The sequence below is a fragment of the Alligator mississippiensis genome, chromosome 6 (genome assembly GCF_030867095.1).
Source record: "Alligator mississippiensis isolate rAllMis1 chromosome 6, rAllMis1, whole genome shotgun sequence".
Taxonomy (NCBI): domain Eukaryota; kingdom Metazoa; phylum Chordata; order Crocodylia; family Alligatoridae; genus Alligator; species Alligator mississippiensis.
Window position 1 is genome coordinate 59459953 of NC_081829.1, and position 18029 is coordinate 59477981.

The window sequence follows — 18029 nt, forward strand, 5'->3', positions numbered from 1 at the left end:
AGCTTTATTTGCCTTCACCTAAGCAGGGAAAGGACATATGCCAATACAGGCCAATAGCTCAACCATCACCATGACTCCAAACTCACTAATTCAGGTTCCTGCAGGACTGCCAGATTTCAGTAGGCATAGGTCCACTGCCCCACCGTCTCAGAAGGCAAACAGCTTTCAGGTTGTGTACTAAAATCCCTTCTTCAAACCCAAGACACCCACTTCTATCCTACCCTTTTCCTGTGACCCCAGACTGCTTTTAAGCAAGAGTCCCTTGGACTTTCAGAGCTAAATCAACATTATTAGCCGGTATCTTTTCTGGCTAATTGCTGAGGTAACCCAACTGATTTTCACTCCACTTTCACTCTGCATAATCACAATAAAAAACAGCACAAAAGCAACCTGGACAAAAATGCTGCAGCATAAAACATGGTGGAGGGAAGAACAAGGCAACATGATCTTTCATACTCTATCCATATCATATTTACTCACTCTATCATACCACATATGGCACACATTTTATAAATGACACAAAAGTCCACTAAACTCCTGCCCATTCTGTCACACAGACCTAGACTCCTTACAAAGGCAGGGCAATTTCAGGCACTATTTCAGTCCGTGCAGAGGATAATTAGAAAGAAAAAAAACCCTGTAATACAATGAAATTCTGAAATGAAGAGAGGAAAGTGGCCTCCGGAGTATTTCTATGTAATTGCCTTTAATGCAAAATCCTTTCCCAGGAAGCTATGCTTATGGTGACCCAGTTTCAAATCACCTGCCTTACTACTGAAAAAGTGGTTAGAAACATGAAAAGATGTGAGCACTGGATTGTTTTGATTCTGAACTTGTGTCAAAAATGTGTCAAATGAACCCCTTATCTGCCAAGTTTGTTTATGCCATGTATCTACCTCCATTCCTAACAAAAGACTCAGGAAGCATATTATAAAGAGATGGACTGCATGAAAGATCTCCTAGCCACAGCCACCACCGGACGATCTAGGTGCAGCAGAGGGTCCAGAAGGATCCCAAGGTTGCTAACCCGAGTGACAAGGGGTGTCCAAACTCCACCAATGATAGCTGATTGCCACCCCCTCAAGTCAAGTGGTCTGCCTACCACAATCACCTGCCTAGTCTGGATTCAGTTTTAACTGATTCACCCACATCCAGTCCCCAACTGCAGCCAGGTGCTGGGAAAGAATTGAGACTGTGGGGCCAGGGTCAGAAGAGAAGGAGAGGTGGAGTTGAGTGTCATCAGTATACATCTCACTCCAAATCTCCCCCACATACCTCACCCAGTGACCTCATATACACATTTAATGGGAAGGGCAACAAGATGGAGTCCTGGGGGGCTCCAAAGAAAAGGTCCCATGGGGACCACAAGCATTTGGCCGCAGCAGATCATTTTGAAGGGGCAACACATAGCCAAATTCTTATCCCATTTTTATTGGATTCTAGTTATGATCACTGATTACTTAAGAAATGACAATTATAGATTTTTCCTGTCAGGTTTCCCCTAACATTTGCTTGTCTGTAATAGCTTCACACAAATACACATATGAATGCACATTATATGCATAAATATATTTACATATATTATAGAGGCATCTGTAAGTGTTTCAGCATATGGGCTTTATCATCACATGATTGTTTTGTAGTTAGGCACAAAGGGGTCACCAATTTTGCCTGTGGCATTTGGGCATTTTGGCTGCTTGCAGGTGGTAACCCCCCTAGCCCCCCCCCAAAACAAAAACACAAAACAAAACCACACTTTACTAGAAACAGCAGTACATTACTTCAGCCTGGCTCTGCAGCATCTGGAAAGATCAGGCACTTCAGAGGGGCTTTTTGGCACTTTTAGCTAAAGCCGATTCGATCAGCTATTAGATAAAAGTGCCAAGAAATCCCCACTAAAGCACCTGATCTTTATAGATATCGGGCAAGCTGGGTTGAAGTAACATGCTGCCTCATCTGGGCATGCACAGGGCTAGGTGTGGGAATGCACAGAGTTTAAAGTAAAGCACTGTTTTTTTGGGAGGGCAGGGGGGTTATGCCTGCAAGCAACCTTTATGAATTATTTGAACTACTACATCCAGTACAGGCACAACGTCACTAGAAACAAACCCTTTCTATAATGGCGTAGAGCAGGGGTTTTTAGACTTTTTTAGTTTAAGCACCCCCAGCGGCCAGATGCTGAGTGGGTGGGAGGGGATGGAGCGCTGCTGCCTCCCAGAAGCAAAGCCGGGGCGCAGTGGGGAAGCTTACCAGGAAGCTGGGGTGAGGGCAGTGGCGCCCCCTGCAGGGTGGGGTGTGCTCCCCAGGCTGGGGTGTGGCAGCAGTGGCTGATGCGTGCAAACCTCCCTGCCTTGCAGAGGGGTGTCACTGCCCTTGCCCTGCCCCTGCTCCTGGAAGGCAGCGTCGTTCCATCCCCGCCTGCACGCACCTTCCCCCTAGGACCAGTCCAAGTATTCCCAGGGATACATGTACCCCTGGTTGACAACCCCTGGCATATGATTTACCCCTATCTTCCTTTAACCCTACAAATCAGTGGAAGTACCTGGTGTTCTGAAAGGCTAACATAACTTAAATTGCACAACGATAATTACTTTGCTTGATCTGCCCTTTTATGTCTTATTTAAAAATGACAAAAGGATTGTATACTTTGTTTAAAGATAAAAATTGATCTCTGACTCTAGATTTTGCATAGATAGCTGTACCTTGTATACACATTACTAAGGCTAGATACAGACATTCAAAAAGCCTGAAGCAGAATCTAAGTTTGCAATTTTCTGTAAGCAGCACAGTTTAGTTCAGTAGCCCACAGAACACACATTTGTCCTTTGGTGGGGGGCCTGCAGGTTGCCCTAGATTGGGTTCTGCTGTTTTTAAGCCAGTCTGTGTGTGCCAAATGTCTGTTCTGTTACAGGTTTAGATTGGTTTCTGATTACTTACACTGGTAAAAGTGTAAAATCTGTATCTGGCCTAAGTGACTGGAACCAGTTTGGATAACTCACTGGGGGGAATAAGCATATAGCTCCACTAGTCTATAGTTTAATTATTACCTTAGAGTTCCAATCCTCACCATGTTGTATATTCATGTTTAATATTTTCTTCACACTCTTCATCTAGATTCTCCAAGTGTTCTGCAGACAGTTTTTCAGACTATGAGAGGTTAATCTCCTGAGCACTTAATCAGGCTTCAGAGGCATGAAGAAGACGTGTATTTAAGATTCAGTAAACAAGAATCACTTGCAGCTTTGAGTACCAATACTGAGAAACATTAGAACATTATAATTAAAGTACAATACAGGTAACCTGAAGATCTGAATTCTACTCTTGGCTATGCCTCAGGCTCCAGCCATCTGTAAACTGCAGCTAGCAACACTTACCTGCCATGCAAATTTGTTGTGCAATATTTAAAGCTTTAAAAAGTATTAGTCTGGATAAACTTATTTCCAAGATACATTGCTTCCCAGGTTTAGCAAAATCTTCCAGGAAACTATTACGTTTTTGGAGGGTTTTTTTTTTCCTTTTTATTCTTTGAAAGATGCTTATCTCAGTCTTTTCTGTAATTCAACTTTTGTGCAAGGTCATTTTATTTTTTGCATCAGATGAAATTTATATTTGTTATGATAGCAGGTCTTGATAACAGACCCCCTCAATTTAAAATATATTTATATCAATGATTTCTTTGAAAAATCCTGACTAAGTTCAGATACTGCTATTAGCATTAGCTCTGATACACTGCAACAGTTTTTTATACCTCTGATTGTGCTTGTGCTGAAGAAATCCATATATTCTAGATTTAGGGTCTGTGGTCTCACCAAGCAGCTCTGTTGGCTCCAATGCTGTTTGATTAAGAACATTGCTAAGGCAGGACTGAACATGTAGACTGAATAAGCTGTACTCCAGCAAGGGGCTGCCTGAATTGAGAAGGGAAGGTCAACAAGACAAGAAAGCTCTATTTCCTGGCAAGACTGCATTGAGCGTGCAGAGAACTGGAAAGAGTGACTCTCAAGAGCAGCTCTCAAGTACAGCTTGGCTAATGGAAGGTTACAGGTTTCACTAACAGAAGACCCTCTGAGGTTTAAGATCTGTTCATTTATGAATGACAGAGTGGCAGTCCAATTTAAATGCAGGCTTCAGCAGCCAATATGCAATATTTTGATACTATATATACAACCTTGAGCCATAGGTCCTTAAAACCAGCAAAGTAAGCCCTTTTGTGTGAAAAAGCGACTATGAGGCCATCATGTTTAAACAACAGATGTACTGTTTGGTTATTATTTATTATTTAAGATTTTATTGTTATTTCGAATATGAAGACAGTTCCATCACTTTTTGCAGATTTTAGAGATTTTTAGATCAAATATGAGTTCTTACCCTTTGCAATTAAAAAGAAAGCCTTCTAAGTTTGACAGGAAACACTACAGATGCGTCTACACAGGAAAATGAATGTGGGACTAGCATGAGTTTATTTAATTTAGCTAGCATGGGTAGCAATAGCTGGAAAGATGCAATGAACATCTCCAAGAGAGGTGAACTAGTTCATTCTAAGTGAGGGGGGTTTAATTTTAAAGTTTTATAGTAAAAAAATTAAAAGCCCCACACTGCTAAGTATTCTGCTACTCAGGGATTGATGGAGCTTGAGTATTAGTCATTTTTCCTGCCAATATGATCCCCAAATAGTATACTATTGCAATTTATGCAGTGTGACAGAAGAATACATTTACTGAGTTATGCTTTGGACCTACAGTAGTTCTATAAATCACTAAAAGACCATATCGCTGAATATTTTATAATTACAGTAAATTTTCCAGTTATAAAATGATCTTAATTAATAATAATTAAATTATTTTGTAGACTAGCAAGTCAATGGCAAGAAGACTGACAAAGAATCTGTGAAAGCTACTATCATAGTAAATTATGTGGAATAAGATGGGCTTGGCTAACTGTCAACTGATTACTATTTCAATGCAGCCAGACAAAGGGGTTATGGCCAAATACTTTAGGAGTATGTCATCATTTAAGTAGCTTGGGATTGGGCATGATTTTGGGGATCATTAATGGAGGCATTTTAAGCAGCTTAGAGAATGATTATTCTTTAAAAAAGTTGAACATTTCAAATTTCTAAGAGCAGATCACAAAGTAATTATAGGACATGCTTGTGCTATCACCTGGGGGCTATTTGTTAATTTACTGTATAATAAACTAGTCTGCAGAGAAACATTTTTGCTCTTTACTTGGGAACTATTAACCTTTTTCCTGACCACTTGATATGACCATATTCATTACCAACATTATTTTTAATAAGATTAGCACCTTCTTAGAAACAATGGCATGTCATAATATGTTAAACATCACAGGTCTTGGGGACAATCTTAATTCAGGACAACTAATTCCTGAAAAGCAAGAAATGAAAAGGAGAGAAATCCTGGCCTATGGCCTACTCTCCCCTGTGGAAAGATCTGAAACTTTTGCAGACAGATCTGTGGCTCAAGGATTGGACACTTACATCACATCAAGACTCATTAATGAGCCATGGTAGGATCCTTGAATCAAGGGATTGCCACCGCCAACATAAGAAAATAACATGATGCACTGCTACATCATCAATATAATGCAAACTTAATATAGAAAAAAAAAAGAAGTCAACATTGTTTAAATGAAGCTACATACACATCTAAACCCAGGCTCAGATCCCTGAATAAACAGACTGATTTTTCGAAGACACTGACCTCCCGTTTGGCTGCATGGAAGAAAGCTCCCGTTTGGCTGCATATTATGAAGAAAAGAATTGCTCTTTCTGCCAAGGTTCACCTTGGGACATGAGCTTTCTTAGCATCAAATTTCACTTTGTTTTATAGAAGGAAAGTCAATAAACTGTTATGAAATCCACTTCTTGTAGCTCTCATTTAATGTTCATCTTACTGACAATATTACTTGTTACAACCCAATAAAAATTCCAGAATGAGATTTCTATAATTATCAGTCAAACTTATTCTGCTGAGTTTTCATTCTCTCTCTCTCCTCCCCTCCTTAAATGCTATGGTACATTATTTGATTTATCTTCATTTTTACTCTACATGAATTTATTTGCTTTTCATGGTCAGGGTTTTTAAAGCTGTCATTTGTACAAACTATAGTCAATAATTGCATCCTATTTTATTAATTCAACTGCACAAGTACTATGTCCCTTTGTGCCAAACATTACTTTGTTGATGCAAATGTTCTTTTGCTATCGTCAGCAAGACGTCTTTTTGTTTTTCTCAGACTCTCTTAAATGATGGAAATTCTTTAGCCCAGTGGTACCCAACCTTCTGGTGCATAGTTTCTCAACCCATGGTATGTGCATCCCTGGGGGTACATGAGACACAGACAGGGGGTACGCGGGTACCCCAACACTCTCTCTCTCTCTTTTCCTCTCAAAACTATGGCAAAAAATTCAATTCCCCAGTAATAATTTGGCATTCAGCCCTCCTAGCTTTGGGCAACATCACTTCTAGGCCAGGTACATACTTGAATTGTGCACCCCTGGTGTAAAAGGTAGCAATCCTATCCACACCAGATCACACATCTGTCATATCACTGCCTTATATACACAGCCCTTCTTCCAACATATAGCACACATTAGTTTGTAAATATAAAATCCCCTGGAAAATTGAGTGTTGGGCTACTTATTAAAATTTTCAAAAGTTAGGGGGTACTTGCTACTTAAAAGGTTGAGAAACACTGTTCTGCTGTACCCAGATCTAGCCATGTGCTAGCCCAACCCCATGTTCCCGGATCCATCTGTGTGCTTGCCTAACCCTGCATGCTAGGCTACATTACCCAGCCCATGGGGCTCCCATGGGGATCCACAATTTTAGCAGCAAGAGTGTGACAATTAATTCTGTCATATCTCTCCTCTGCCACTAAATTTCTAGATCCATGGGGACCCCACAGACTAGACCTAGCCTGTGGGCCACAAATTGAGCGTTGCTTTAGCTTATTTTCTTTTAAATTTGTCTGCTTGTAAGAGCTAATCATTTTACTATTCTAAAGGAATGTAAGAAATCCATAAGCAGTTTTACTCACTGCTTTGATATTGTCTTTTAAAATGGAAATTAACCTTCAAGACTCCCTGGAACTTTAATGTGAGAAAACGAAACAGGTTCTCTTTGGAAGATCTTTATTCTTAAAGCACACATTTCCAAATTCAGGGTTTTGGAAGTGCAGCATCTGCTGATGCAGTCTTTTCATTGAAAATTCAGCTAGTCTAAGCCATTTCTCATTTGTTTTAAGTTTATACTTTGGAATCTATTTCTAATACTTCCTTGAAATGTTTTTATTCATAACACACTACTCCAATGTGCCTTTTAATATTTCAAATAAATGCCAGTGTTTGCCACTGGATTTATTCAAATGATCAATTAATGCAATTTGCTGTACAAACATCTCTGAACAAGATTCTAACTTGCTGCTCAGCATTATAAGCAGCAACTACAAAGCAAATGCATTTTTTTTCTGGACTTTAATCAAGCATTTCCTCTAAATATAAGCATTTATCTTAATAAGTTATTTGAACATATATTATTCCTTCCATTGTTAAAATATGTATAATTCAGTATACATGTGAGTGATTTTTCTATAAGAGGAAATTTTTCCCTCAAAGGACTACTTACAGTTTCCCTAATTAACCTTTCCCCTTAAAGTTCCATGCCATGGCAACCATCTGTTTCATGGAGAACTCAGACTCCCTCTGAACTCCACTAGCATCTCTCATTAATTAGCTAGTTAACTTCCCATCAACCCAAGATGTATCTTTCCACATAAGGAACCCTCAGAGTAGTACTCTTCAATGGCAGTACTACTTGCCTCCATTGGCCTAGAGTAAGAAATCAGAATATGAATTGACCTAGGCTTTTAGCTTTTCAAAATACTAATTAAAAACCATGTATCACAGTACTGCAGACCTACTTTTTACCCATAAATATACTTAATTCTATTAATTAACAGTGGCTCAATTTGTTATATAGTAAACAAATCTGTTTTTACTTTAGGTTAAAATAGTTAAATATATAGATAATTAAAATATAGCAAGTCATTTAAATAATCCTCACCAAAATTCCCTAAAAAATTCTATTTCCCAGTAAATAATGATAGCACTCTATTCAATTTTACAAAACAATATTGTTTCCTAAAATCAGGCATTCAAAATAGCACCACACAGATCCCAATGGGAAACACTTCTCTTCCTCCAGACTTATGGAAAACAAATCTCTTAGATCCCTGCCACATGTTATATTTAAGATGCAATTAAGGTGTTAATCACACCGTCAAAGTCAATTTATGGTGAGATAATGCAGCAAATGAGCCACAAAGATATTCCACATATAATGTAAAATATCCTTGTGGCTTGTTTTTTTGATTAGGCTGGGAAATTAATATGTAGCATATTGTGGTTGGGACAGAGCTGTCCCCTACCTAAGCAGCATAGAGTCCTGGACCTGGCACCTCCACAGGTGGAGGGGGATGAGGAAAGCACAGTGAGCCTAACATCAGGTGGTGTCTCCCTGATCTTGGGCTCAGTAGCCTTTGAAAAGCAGTAGTTAAGCTGGAAGCCTCAGCTGCATTTTTAAGTTCCCATGGCCTTTGTGGAAGCAGCACCTGGGAGCTCCCTGCTCCCCATACCTTGGGTCTTAGCAGACAGGGAATTTTAAGGACTACTGCTGGGGCAGCTTCCCTGCTTGGGACTTTAAATCCAACACCTGGCAGCTCTGGCTAGGCTGTCAGGTATAGGGAATCAGAGGTTCTTGGTGGAGCTGCAAGTCCCCAGTGAGCGAAGTCCTTTGGCTCCTTGCACGATGCTGGATGCTTGTGATCCCTTGCACCCAGCAGCCCAGCCAGAGCTGCTGGGAACAGGGTTTTGACATTCAGCTGACTGTTGGCCCAGCCCAGACTACACCAGTCTCAAATCACTAGGGGCACAACCATTAGCTAATTTTCAGCTCCAGTCTCCAGACTGCACTGGGGACTCGAACCATTCTGGTGTGGTCCAGGTCCAGGGCTAACAATAATTTGATTGTCAGCCAGGCCCCACACTGCACTGGAGCTGGTTCATGTCTCCAGTAGGGTCCCAGGAGCCAGGTGATAATGGACCAGCCTTGCTGGACCAGTGCGCACTCCTCTTTCAACTTGCTGGTGCAAGGGGAGCCCAGAATTACGATCCCAGGTTCCCCCTACACTGACAAGTAGTAATAATGTGGCTGGGATCTGATCCCTGATCCCAAAAAGTATGCCTCCTGCTATGCATGTGGCATGGCATGAGGCACAATTGTTGGGATCAGATCCCATCCCATCATGTCATTAAATGAATGTGTGCCAGGGGCCTTAGGGTCAGAATGAACTGATACCATCTCTCACTTCTGGGGAACTGTCAGTTTAAGTTTGGTCTAAACATGCCATAGCACTCAAGGGGAAAAAAAAAGTATGGCATTGTGAAACCCACTGTAAAATTCATCAGCTACAAGGCATGCTTTAATTAGGATTAATGCCTTTCTAGACTGGAGTTAGGCAAGGTGATAGCTCTGATAAAATTAGATGGTCAAACCTTAACAGTCACACTTAATGGGCGGCTTCAGAATTGCAATCTTCATACAAGGAACAATTTGTTCCAGTAGTATCATGCAGAACCGGCCTTTTCACCTAAAAGATGTTTATCTGATGGTTCAAGTGTGAGATAACACATTTAAGGTCCTGATACTTGCATTCCTCAAAAAACCTACATTTGGCAAAGCATTGCTTCAAACACTGCATTTTATTTTATACAGTGTTTATTTACCTTCTGAAGTATCCATTTCTACACAAAACACTGATGGACCTACTGATCCCAATTTATTAAATAACTGACAGCAAGGCAAACATTTCCAAACTAATGTACCTGAACTATGGCACCTAAATGAAAGCTGCCCAGTTTTCAGAGGTGATGCTCACTTACACATCTCACTGAAATTAAGGAGGCACAGATGCTCAGATGCTCCCACAATAAGACCCGTTTTTTTGCTTCCTAAATTTACATACAAAAGCATTTAACTTTAGACACACAAGTTTGAAAGCTCTGGCCCAGTTATTTATTAAAATAAGAATACTACTGCAAATATGGATACAAATATTTGTAATAAAAAAAAAAGACATCAACCAAATACCATGAGGGTATTTCTGAAAGTAACAACCATTTCAAAATAAAAACATTTTGTGTGCAATGATCATTTACTGGGCCACATCAATGCCATCATCAGTGTTCCCCACTGCAATGTAGTTTCCCACCCACTGCACACAAAATGGTTTTATTTCGAAACAGCCATTACATTCTGAAATACCCTCATATAAATTCTTGAATAACATATCTACAGCTTATCATCATGTGTATTACAAAACCCATTTTCCTATAAAACAGTATAAAACCCCCCAAAATAAACCAATCCCAAATACAATGCATTTTTATTAGGGCTGTCAAACGATTAAAAATTTGATCAAGATTAGCTGTGTGATTAAAAAATTAGTCATAATTCATTGTGATTTTATATCACACAGCTAAAAACTCAAAATTATGTGCAGAAAAAACTCTATTATGGAAGTACTTTGTATGGCTGGGGGTGGGTATGGGGGTTGTGTGTGGGGGAATTTGTGAAGGTGTGGGGTTTGAAGCTTGGGGAGGGTGGGTTCCCGTGCACTCTGGTAGGATGCAGGGTACTGTGGGTCAGGAGTGAGGGGCAGCAGCAGGGCTGGGGGGAGCTGTGCCTGGGGAGTGAGGGGCAGACACAGATGATACCCAGCAGGTAAGTCTGTGGAGGAGAAAGGGTGGGTGGAGAGGGAAGGGACAGAGGGTGCAGATTGAGGTCACCACAGTGATGGAAGGAGTGGGGCTGGGGCAGGTCTTGCAAAGGAGTTACAGGAGTCTCGTTCAGGGGCACAGGGGGTGTGGCTCCCTGCTGCTCTGTGCACCCCTGGGGCAGGCATGGGGGGGCACGTGCCCTCCAGATATGTGTATGGGGCAAGGGCAAGCTGCCCACTGAGAGTTGAGGCTCTGTGCCCTGCTGTCTCTGCCCCAGGAGCTGCGTGCTGGCTGTGCATCTCCTGCCTGCCTGGTGGTGGGAGGCACAACATGGTGTTGTGCGGCTCCTGAGGCAAAGGCAGCAGAGCACAGAGCCCCAACCCACAGTGGGCAGCCCACCTCTGTCCCACATACAAATCCAGGGGGCACATGGCCCCCCTGCTCTCCTGGATGAGCCTCCCATGGCTCTGTCGCACGACCTGCCCTGTCCTTGGGGCCCCAATTCACCCCAGCGCCCGCCCCTCTCCCTCCCTCTTCATGGGGGCCTTGCTCTGCCCCGTTACCCTTCCTCCTCCACAGACCTACCAGCGCAGCGCTGCTCTACATACAGTGTGCAGGCTGTGGCTGCTCGAATGTGTCTGCATGCGCTCCGTTCCCCCCTGCCTGCTGCAGCCATCCAGAGCCTATGCCTGGGCTGTCCTGCGGTCCTCTGTGCTGCCACTGCTGCCCGACTGGATGGCCTGGAGGTGGCACAGAAGAGCCCAGAAGTGGGCTCCACAACCATGTGCGCAATTAATGCCTTTAAAAAATTAACACAAGAACCGATTAATGCGTTAATCGTGTGCGTTAGCTGTGATCAATCGACAGGCTTAATTTTTATTTTTCTTATTATTAGCCATACTTGAACACATCACTGTTGCCAAGTAGAAGTTGCTAAGATATCAAAAGTAGCATGAGAGCAGAACACAAAAAATGAAACAGATGATGTTTCAGGAAAAAAATTACACCAGGCCAAAGGCAGACTTGATTCATGGTTTTGATATAGATACTCTTCATAATAAATAAAGCAAGTGCAGAAATTATGATATATGATGAATTCTTTCTAAATTGAAACATATTTTAAAATGTTCTGTGAACTGTTCATTTATAGGAGCTTTAAAGGTTATTGTTTAGTTTTAAAAACTTTACAGACCGCTGTCCTCTATAATAATGGAGTCTTGCCTATCAGTTTATATTTTCAGGACATCAAGCAAATGGTAACACCTTTTCCTAGGTATTGGTGTGGATATAGCACCATGCTCCAAATGCTTAGTAAATTCAAAATTTACTAAGACTCCTTTCCTAATCATATACTTTTTCATAAACAAGTATATCCTCCCAGCTGCTGAGCTGTTTCATTTTAAGGCTGCATAAATTAAAAAGCTCACTTCTTTTTCTCTTGCAAACAGTAACCATTTAATCTTAAAATTATTTTCATTTACTTTGTTGCCCCATCACCTGGAAACAGAACGTCTCTATTACAGGACACACATGTGACTCAATGCCCTGTTTCAGGTCCAGCCGATCTTGCTTATACAAAAGTTTAGAATGAAGAAGCTTAGACGCAAAGGAAAGGCTCAGGAAAAACTCTATACTAGCTGCATGGAAGGTTTGGTGCAAGATACTTGCAAGGAGCAGGAACACAAGCCTCAGTGGGGAGAGGCATTAAAGAACAACTATGCAGCAAGATCTAGGGAGGAAATAGAGTCCAAAAGAAATATCAATTCAGCTCAAAAAACAAACGAACAACTGCACTGTACCATATGGACATGAGTTTAAAATTCACACATTCTCTCTTAATCTGAAGTGTCTGTCAAGTGCAGACAAACTTTTGGTGTTTGCTATGTACCTCGTCACATACTCTAAGAAATCCCTAATTTTTTCACTGCTTCCTATCCTGCTGCAGCTCTCAGGCTCTCAGCCCCACCCCAAAATGCACCGCACACCTCACAGACACTTGTTTAATCTCTCTCCAATGTAATCAGAATGCAACTGCAAGTCTCATCTCTCCTGTTGTCACTCAGCCCATGATCCTTTTTCTTCCATGTCAAATTTAAGATATGATTCTGCCTTGAAAGCCTGCATATCTCAACCCATCCCTCTCTTTCTGCGCTTGTTTTATTCATCACTCACCTCTCTCCTACCCTTTGCTCAACTCAATCCACAAGCCCCCTTTATCTTCTCCTCCTATTCATGTCTGTATTTTTTCTGCACAGCTTCCATGTCTGAACTCCCCTCTCTGTTCTTCTTAAATTGCTGCTTGAAACACTCACAGACTAAAAATTCCTCCTTAATCTTCCTCTTTAATTGTTTGCAGGGGAGGGGGAAAAGGGGAATTTCTACAGAAACTTCCTAAGCTACATAGGACACCAGCCTAGGCATCCTCAGTTTCATTCCTGTAGTTCCTGTCCTTCCTATTCCTCCCTCCTGTTTGTTGCTATACATCATTTAGGGTTTATCTACGCAGCACAATGAAGTCTATTGAGAATAGGGAAGCAGATGACAGTAAGAAAGCACAATTCACATCTCCTCTTCTCAGTGGTAAATAAGTACATGCAGCTTCGGGGCTCCACTCCTGGGCTCACTGGCTCGATGCACTTTCTAAATATGATTTGTTTATGATTTAAAATAATTTGCTGCCACTGAACTTCTGGAAAACAAAGCTTTGAGTAAGCAAATTCATGCACTATTCCATGGTTCATTAAGATAGCTTTCACTTTAAAATATGGTCTAGCTTAATTTAAGGAAAAGAAAGAACGAAAGAAAAAATCAATGAAACATATGGTCGCTTTAGCTATTTTATGCTGATTATTTTCCCTTCCCCCCATTTCAGTTTAATACCACTTCCACAATCATACTAGTGGGCCAGTTTGCCACATTAAGTTAGGAACAATTTATTTAGGATATAAAGGGATATAGATACTTATTACATTTTAATTTTAATATTGAAATGATTCTAAATCCTTTTGGCATTCAGATGAAGCATTGTTTAAATTTGGTTTGTCATTAGAAGAATAAGTAAACCTTAGGAGAATTTAGCAACTGGAAAGGGCATATAGCAAAACTTGTTTTATACTTTGTCAATTTGATGCTTTTGCTTGGATAACACACTTCTGCAAAGCATGCAACTCGCAGATAATGTGAGCATAAACATGCTTACCTATTGCTGCCAATACATACTTTACCCTCCAAAATGTTATGCTGCTTGCTAACTTTGCTGAAAACAAAAGAGGACACCCTCACTCCAGACATTTTCCATACATCTTTGGGACAAATTTCAGTAGTACTTTATCCAGTTATCTGAGTCTCTAGCTTTTCCCCTTAAAGCCTATCAATATATAAAAACACAAACTGCCACACTAAATATTTGGGAACAGCATTAACATTTGTTTTTAAGTTAATCCCAGCTTAACATTGAAATGGTAATATTGCTTATGGTTGTAGTTATCCACTGTGGTTTTCCAGATTTTAAAACATACCTGAATCTGTGGAAAATGTTCTGGTTTGCTATACTACAATGCACCAAAAATTGGAGGACCCTGATGTAAAGCATAAACTCATTCACTTCAGGCAGTGATTCTCAACCAGGGTGCTACAGCACCCTAGAGTTCTGTGAGATCCTTCTAAAGATGCCACATAGTATTAGCACTGGTAGGTATGTAAGCACCTACACATGATTGACAGAATAAACTGAGAGATTGCAAATAAGAATCCACTGTGTCAAAACTACTCTCACCTCCTGTGATCTTTGCGAGTTCTCTGAAACAGGATAATTGCTCTATTATTTTTCTGTAATCAAAATATAAGTGTAAACTAAGAGCTGGCATCTTCTGAGGGGTGTCTTGAATCTGAAGTTGAGAACCGCTAGCTTCAGGATTACCTAGGACCCGCGTTATGGCCATTTCAAACGCTGTCTCTGGACATGACAAGTTGTGTCCTGCAGGATGATATGCCAAATACTTGGCAAAGGCACAAACACTTCTTTCAGCCATGCAGTGCAGAACAAAGAAAGAGAAAAATATAGTATTTAAAAGTCAGATGCACAAGGAAAAAAAATCTGTAGTATATTGCTCCTCCTCCTGAGCCTATGGAATACTTCTGAACTTTCTGCATGAAGGACTCTGCAGGTTTTGGGATAGGTGCAACACACTATGTTTTGGCAGCAATAGTAAGTATAGCTATACTGGCAAAAGAGTGCCTTTCATGATATATTATATATCAATTCCCAAAATAACATAAGATATGCTGACAAGAGGGTATTTCTGGCTGGCATAGCTGTGCTTACACTTGGGTTTTAGCCAGTAGAGCTATGCCAAGCTGGGGGCTGATGATTCTCCTTACATGGGCAGCACCTTTCATAACTTTGATGACTCTGTTCTCAGTATAATGGCTCAAGTGGATAAGGCAAGTGCTCTTTTCAGAAGTAACCCCCAGTCTAGAAATCTAATACAACCAGCACAAGTACTAAGCTACAAATCTTTAGTCGTGATGTATTAAGAACAGTGCTATCACTAGTCTACCCAGGGGAAGATAAATAGCTTTCACTGTAGATGCCAGAGATATCCAGAAGAAAGTGGTCAGACAGAGTAAAGCATATTGAAATCTTGGAGCAGTCACAACTGCCAAAAGGCATGCAAAGAGTGCAGGCAAGAAAGTGGATTTGCCTTGGCTACATTCTCAGTATGCTGATAACAGGGTTCCCAAACAAGCCCTGTGTTGGCAGTTCCAATGCAAATGGAAGAAAGCATGACCCACACAGACCCTTTTCAGCATAGTAAGGACTGGAGCCATCTATCAGTCTGTAAGGTGATCACTTGTGCAGATTAAGAGAACTAGCCCAAGGACTGAATTGCTGGCAATGACTAACCTCTGCCTTGTGTACCTGATGATATGGAAAATAGACTGAAATAAACAGAGCCATTATAGCTAAACTTAAATATATATAATACTTGTTCATCTAATCTGTATGTGACACCTTCCAAAACAGAGGAATGTCATAGCATGTACTTTTCCTAGTTTCTAACCTGTTTCAACTAAAGTTTGTGGTCCTATTAGAAGCTGAATTAACTATTTTTTAATTAAATTGAGTTCACATACTTTTTCGTGCTAATAAGACAATCCACAAATATTTGTTCCATGACAGATTAGAAAATAGCTGCCTTGGATCTTCAACTCCAATGCAGTTGAACATACTAATTAGAATTAAATTGTCTGCCCAACACTGCTCAGCATGACATTTTTCATGTCTGCTGTAAAGTATCCAAAACCATAAACATCATGAGTCTAAGTACTATGGTCAGAAATCTTATCAAAGACTCCAGTTCTATCCCTGTGTTAGATCTGGGGAATGTAAAGAGCAATTCATCCTTACTTTGATTTCAGATCACTAAGAGCAGCACTTAGCAACTTGGTAACATTGGTAAGTTGTTTTTTTTTAAATAACAAATCCTGAAAAGTTGAACCAAACAAATCTACTGAGCCACTACTACAGAAATCATGCTATATTTTAGGTAAGAAATAAATACATGAAGAGGAAACACAAAAACAAAACCTACTAATTTTCATTAGTGGATCTAAAGGTACCTTAAACTAAAAGAGATAAGTATCATTATGGGGAAATGGAGGCATAGGATGGCAATGAGATTTGTCCAAGTTTTCCTAACGGATTAGTAGCAGAACCTGGGAACAGAAATATGGTCTCTCATGTTCTAATCTATATGCACTAGGTTAGGCTGCCTCCACATGCTGGAGTTGAATTGTATCATTAGTGAAAAGCTTGTTAGTGATGCTCGGAGAGCCTGCGTGTCTGTTCAGGCTGCAAATTTCAGTATAAGTTTTTCTTTATACATAACACAGAGGAAGTACAAGACATGAAATCTCTTTATCCACACAGAGTTGAAAGTTAAAGCCTTTTCATTACAAGAAAGGAAACATGATTTTAGTGCACTTTTTATCTGACAGAATAGGCTTGCTGAACAGTGTTGAGTTTGAACATCTTCCTTTCATAGTATTCCCAACAGAGAGAAAAAAAAAAAACTATCAAGCTCATGAGTGTTTAATACCTTTATCAAGAGAAGCGCCAGCCATGTGGTAAAAGCTCAAAGCGGTGTCCACATCATTTATATTCTTCAGAAAAGTAAAGAAATTTTCCACTTCTTCAAATGTCAGTCCCTAAAATAGAGAGAATATTTTGACATATGGTTAAAAGTGATAAATACATTTTGAGATAAGGGAAGGGAGCGAGGGGGGGAGATAGTAAAAGTGGGTAGAGCCTAATGTATAAGAAAATCAGGATTGCACATGGAAGACTCAACGAAGAGATGCATTGAAAGACAATGTAATACCATGCTCCCCAGTGACAAGAATATGATCAGTGCACAACAAAGACCCAGAGACTTGCTCACTCTCTCTCATCACCCCCCTCGAACTAATCATCACACCACTGCTAATGCCAGTAGAACTGCATCAGTGCTCGAGTGTCCAAGAGAGTTTCAGAAACTCGCCTATCCAGACAACCTAAGCAAACCTATATCTGCTCAAATCAGAGTTCAGGTTTCTGTCTCACCACTTTACCCATGGTCTTTGAATGTGTTCCTGACTGTGAAGAACCATCATGCCAGGTTAAAAGGTTCCTCTCTATCTGATCTAGAGAGGCAAAATTCTAAAAATGGGGTAGTTATAAAAAAATAATGCATTTTCAACTGTTATGAAGATAAAATGTCAAAATGAGTATGTTCAGCTAGTGTCTCCAAATAAAGTGTAATCTCTAGAGTAATAGTGCCCAAGATACCCTTGGTAACTTGATCCATGAAGGTGTTTTAGCAAGGCCAGAAGTAACTATGGGACTTATTTTGAAATTATAAATACATTTTGATAATTTTCTTATGAAGTCACAATTTCTTTAGAGGTGCAAGTAATTACAGGTCTACAAGCTTACCAAGGAGTTTTTTCATAATTTAAGTAAAAACAGAAGGCACTTACCAGTTCAGTCACTAGAATTCTTTGAGATTTATTGCATGTATTCACTTTAGGTCCCTAGGCCCAGAGATATTACCAGAGGGATCCCTTTGGGTCATGTATGCACCCAAGGTATCTTTCTGCACTTAATAAGGATACACTGGGCTGTGCAAAACTAACTGACATTCATTTTTTCTCTAATATGGAGCCAACCATGACTGTGAAGCAGAGG

At 40.4% G+C, this 18029-nt stretch overlaps 1 protein-coding gene across 3 annotated transcripts in view; it reads right to left on the bottom strand.

Annotated features, from left to right (window-relative positions):
• Nucleotides 1-18029, bottom strand: part of MICU1 (mitochondrial calcium uptake 1) — a 239657-nt gene that overhangs the window by 11494 nt on the left and 210134 nt on the right. For 2 of the 3 annotated variants that reach the window (XM_006265068.3, XM_019484315.1), the window contains one exon: nucleotides 16903-17011. In XM_006265068.3, coding sequence (XP_006265130.2) covers nucleotides 16903-17011 — 109 coding nt within the window. Of the gene's footprint in view, nucleotides 1-11386; nucleotides 11601-16902; nucleotides 17012-18029 lie in introns of all 3 variants that reach the window. The other variant, XR_002089378.2, reaches the window with a different exon arrangement.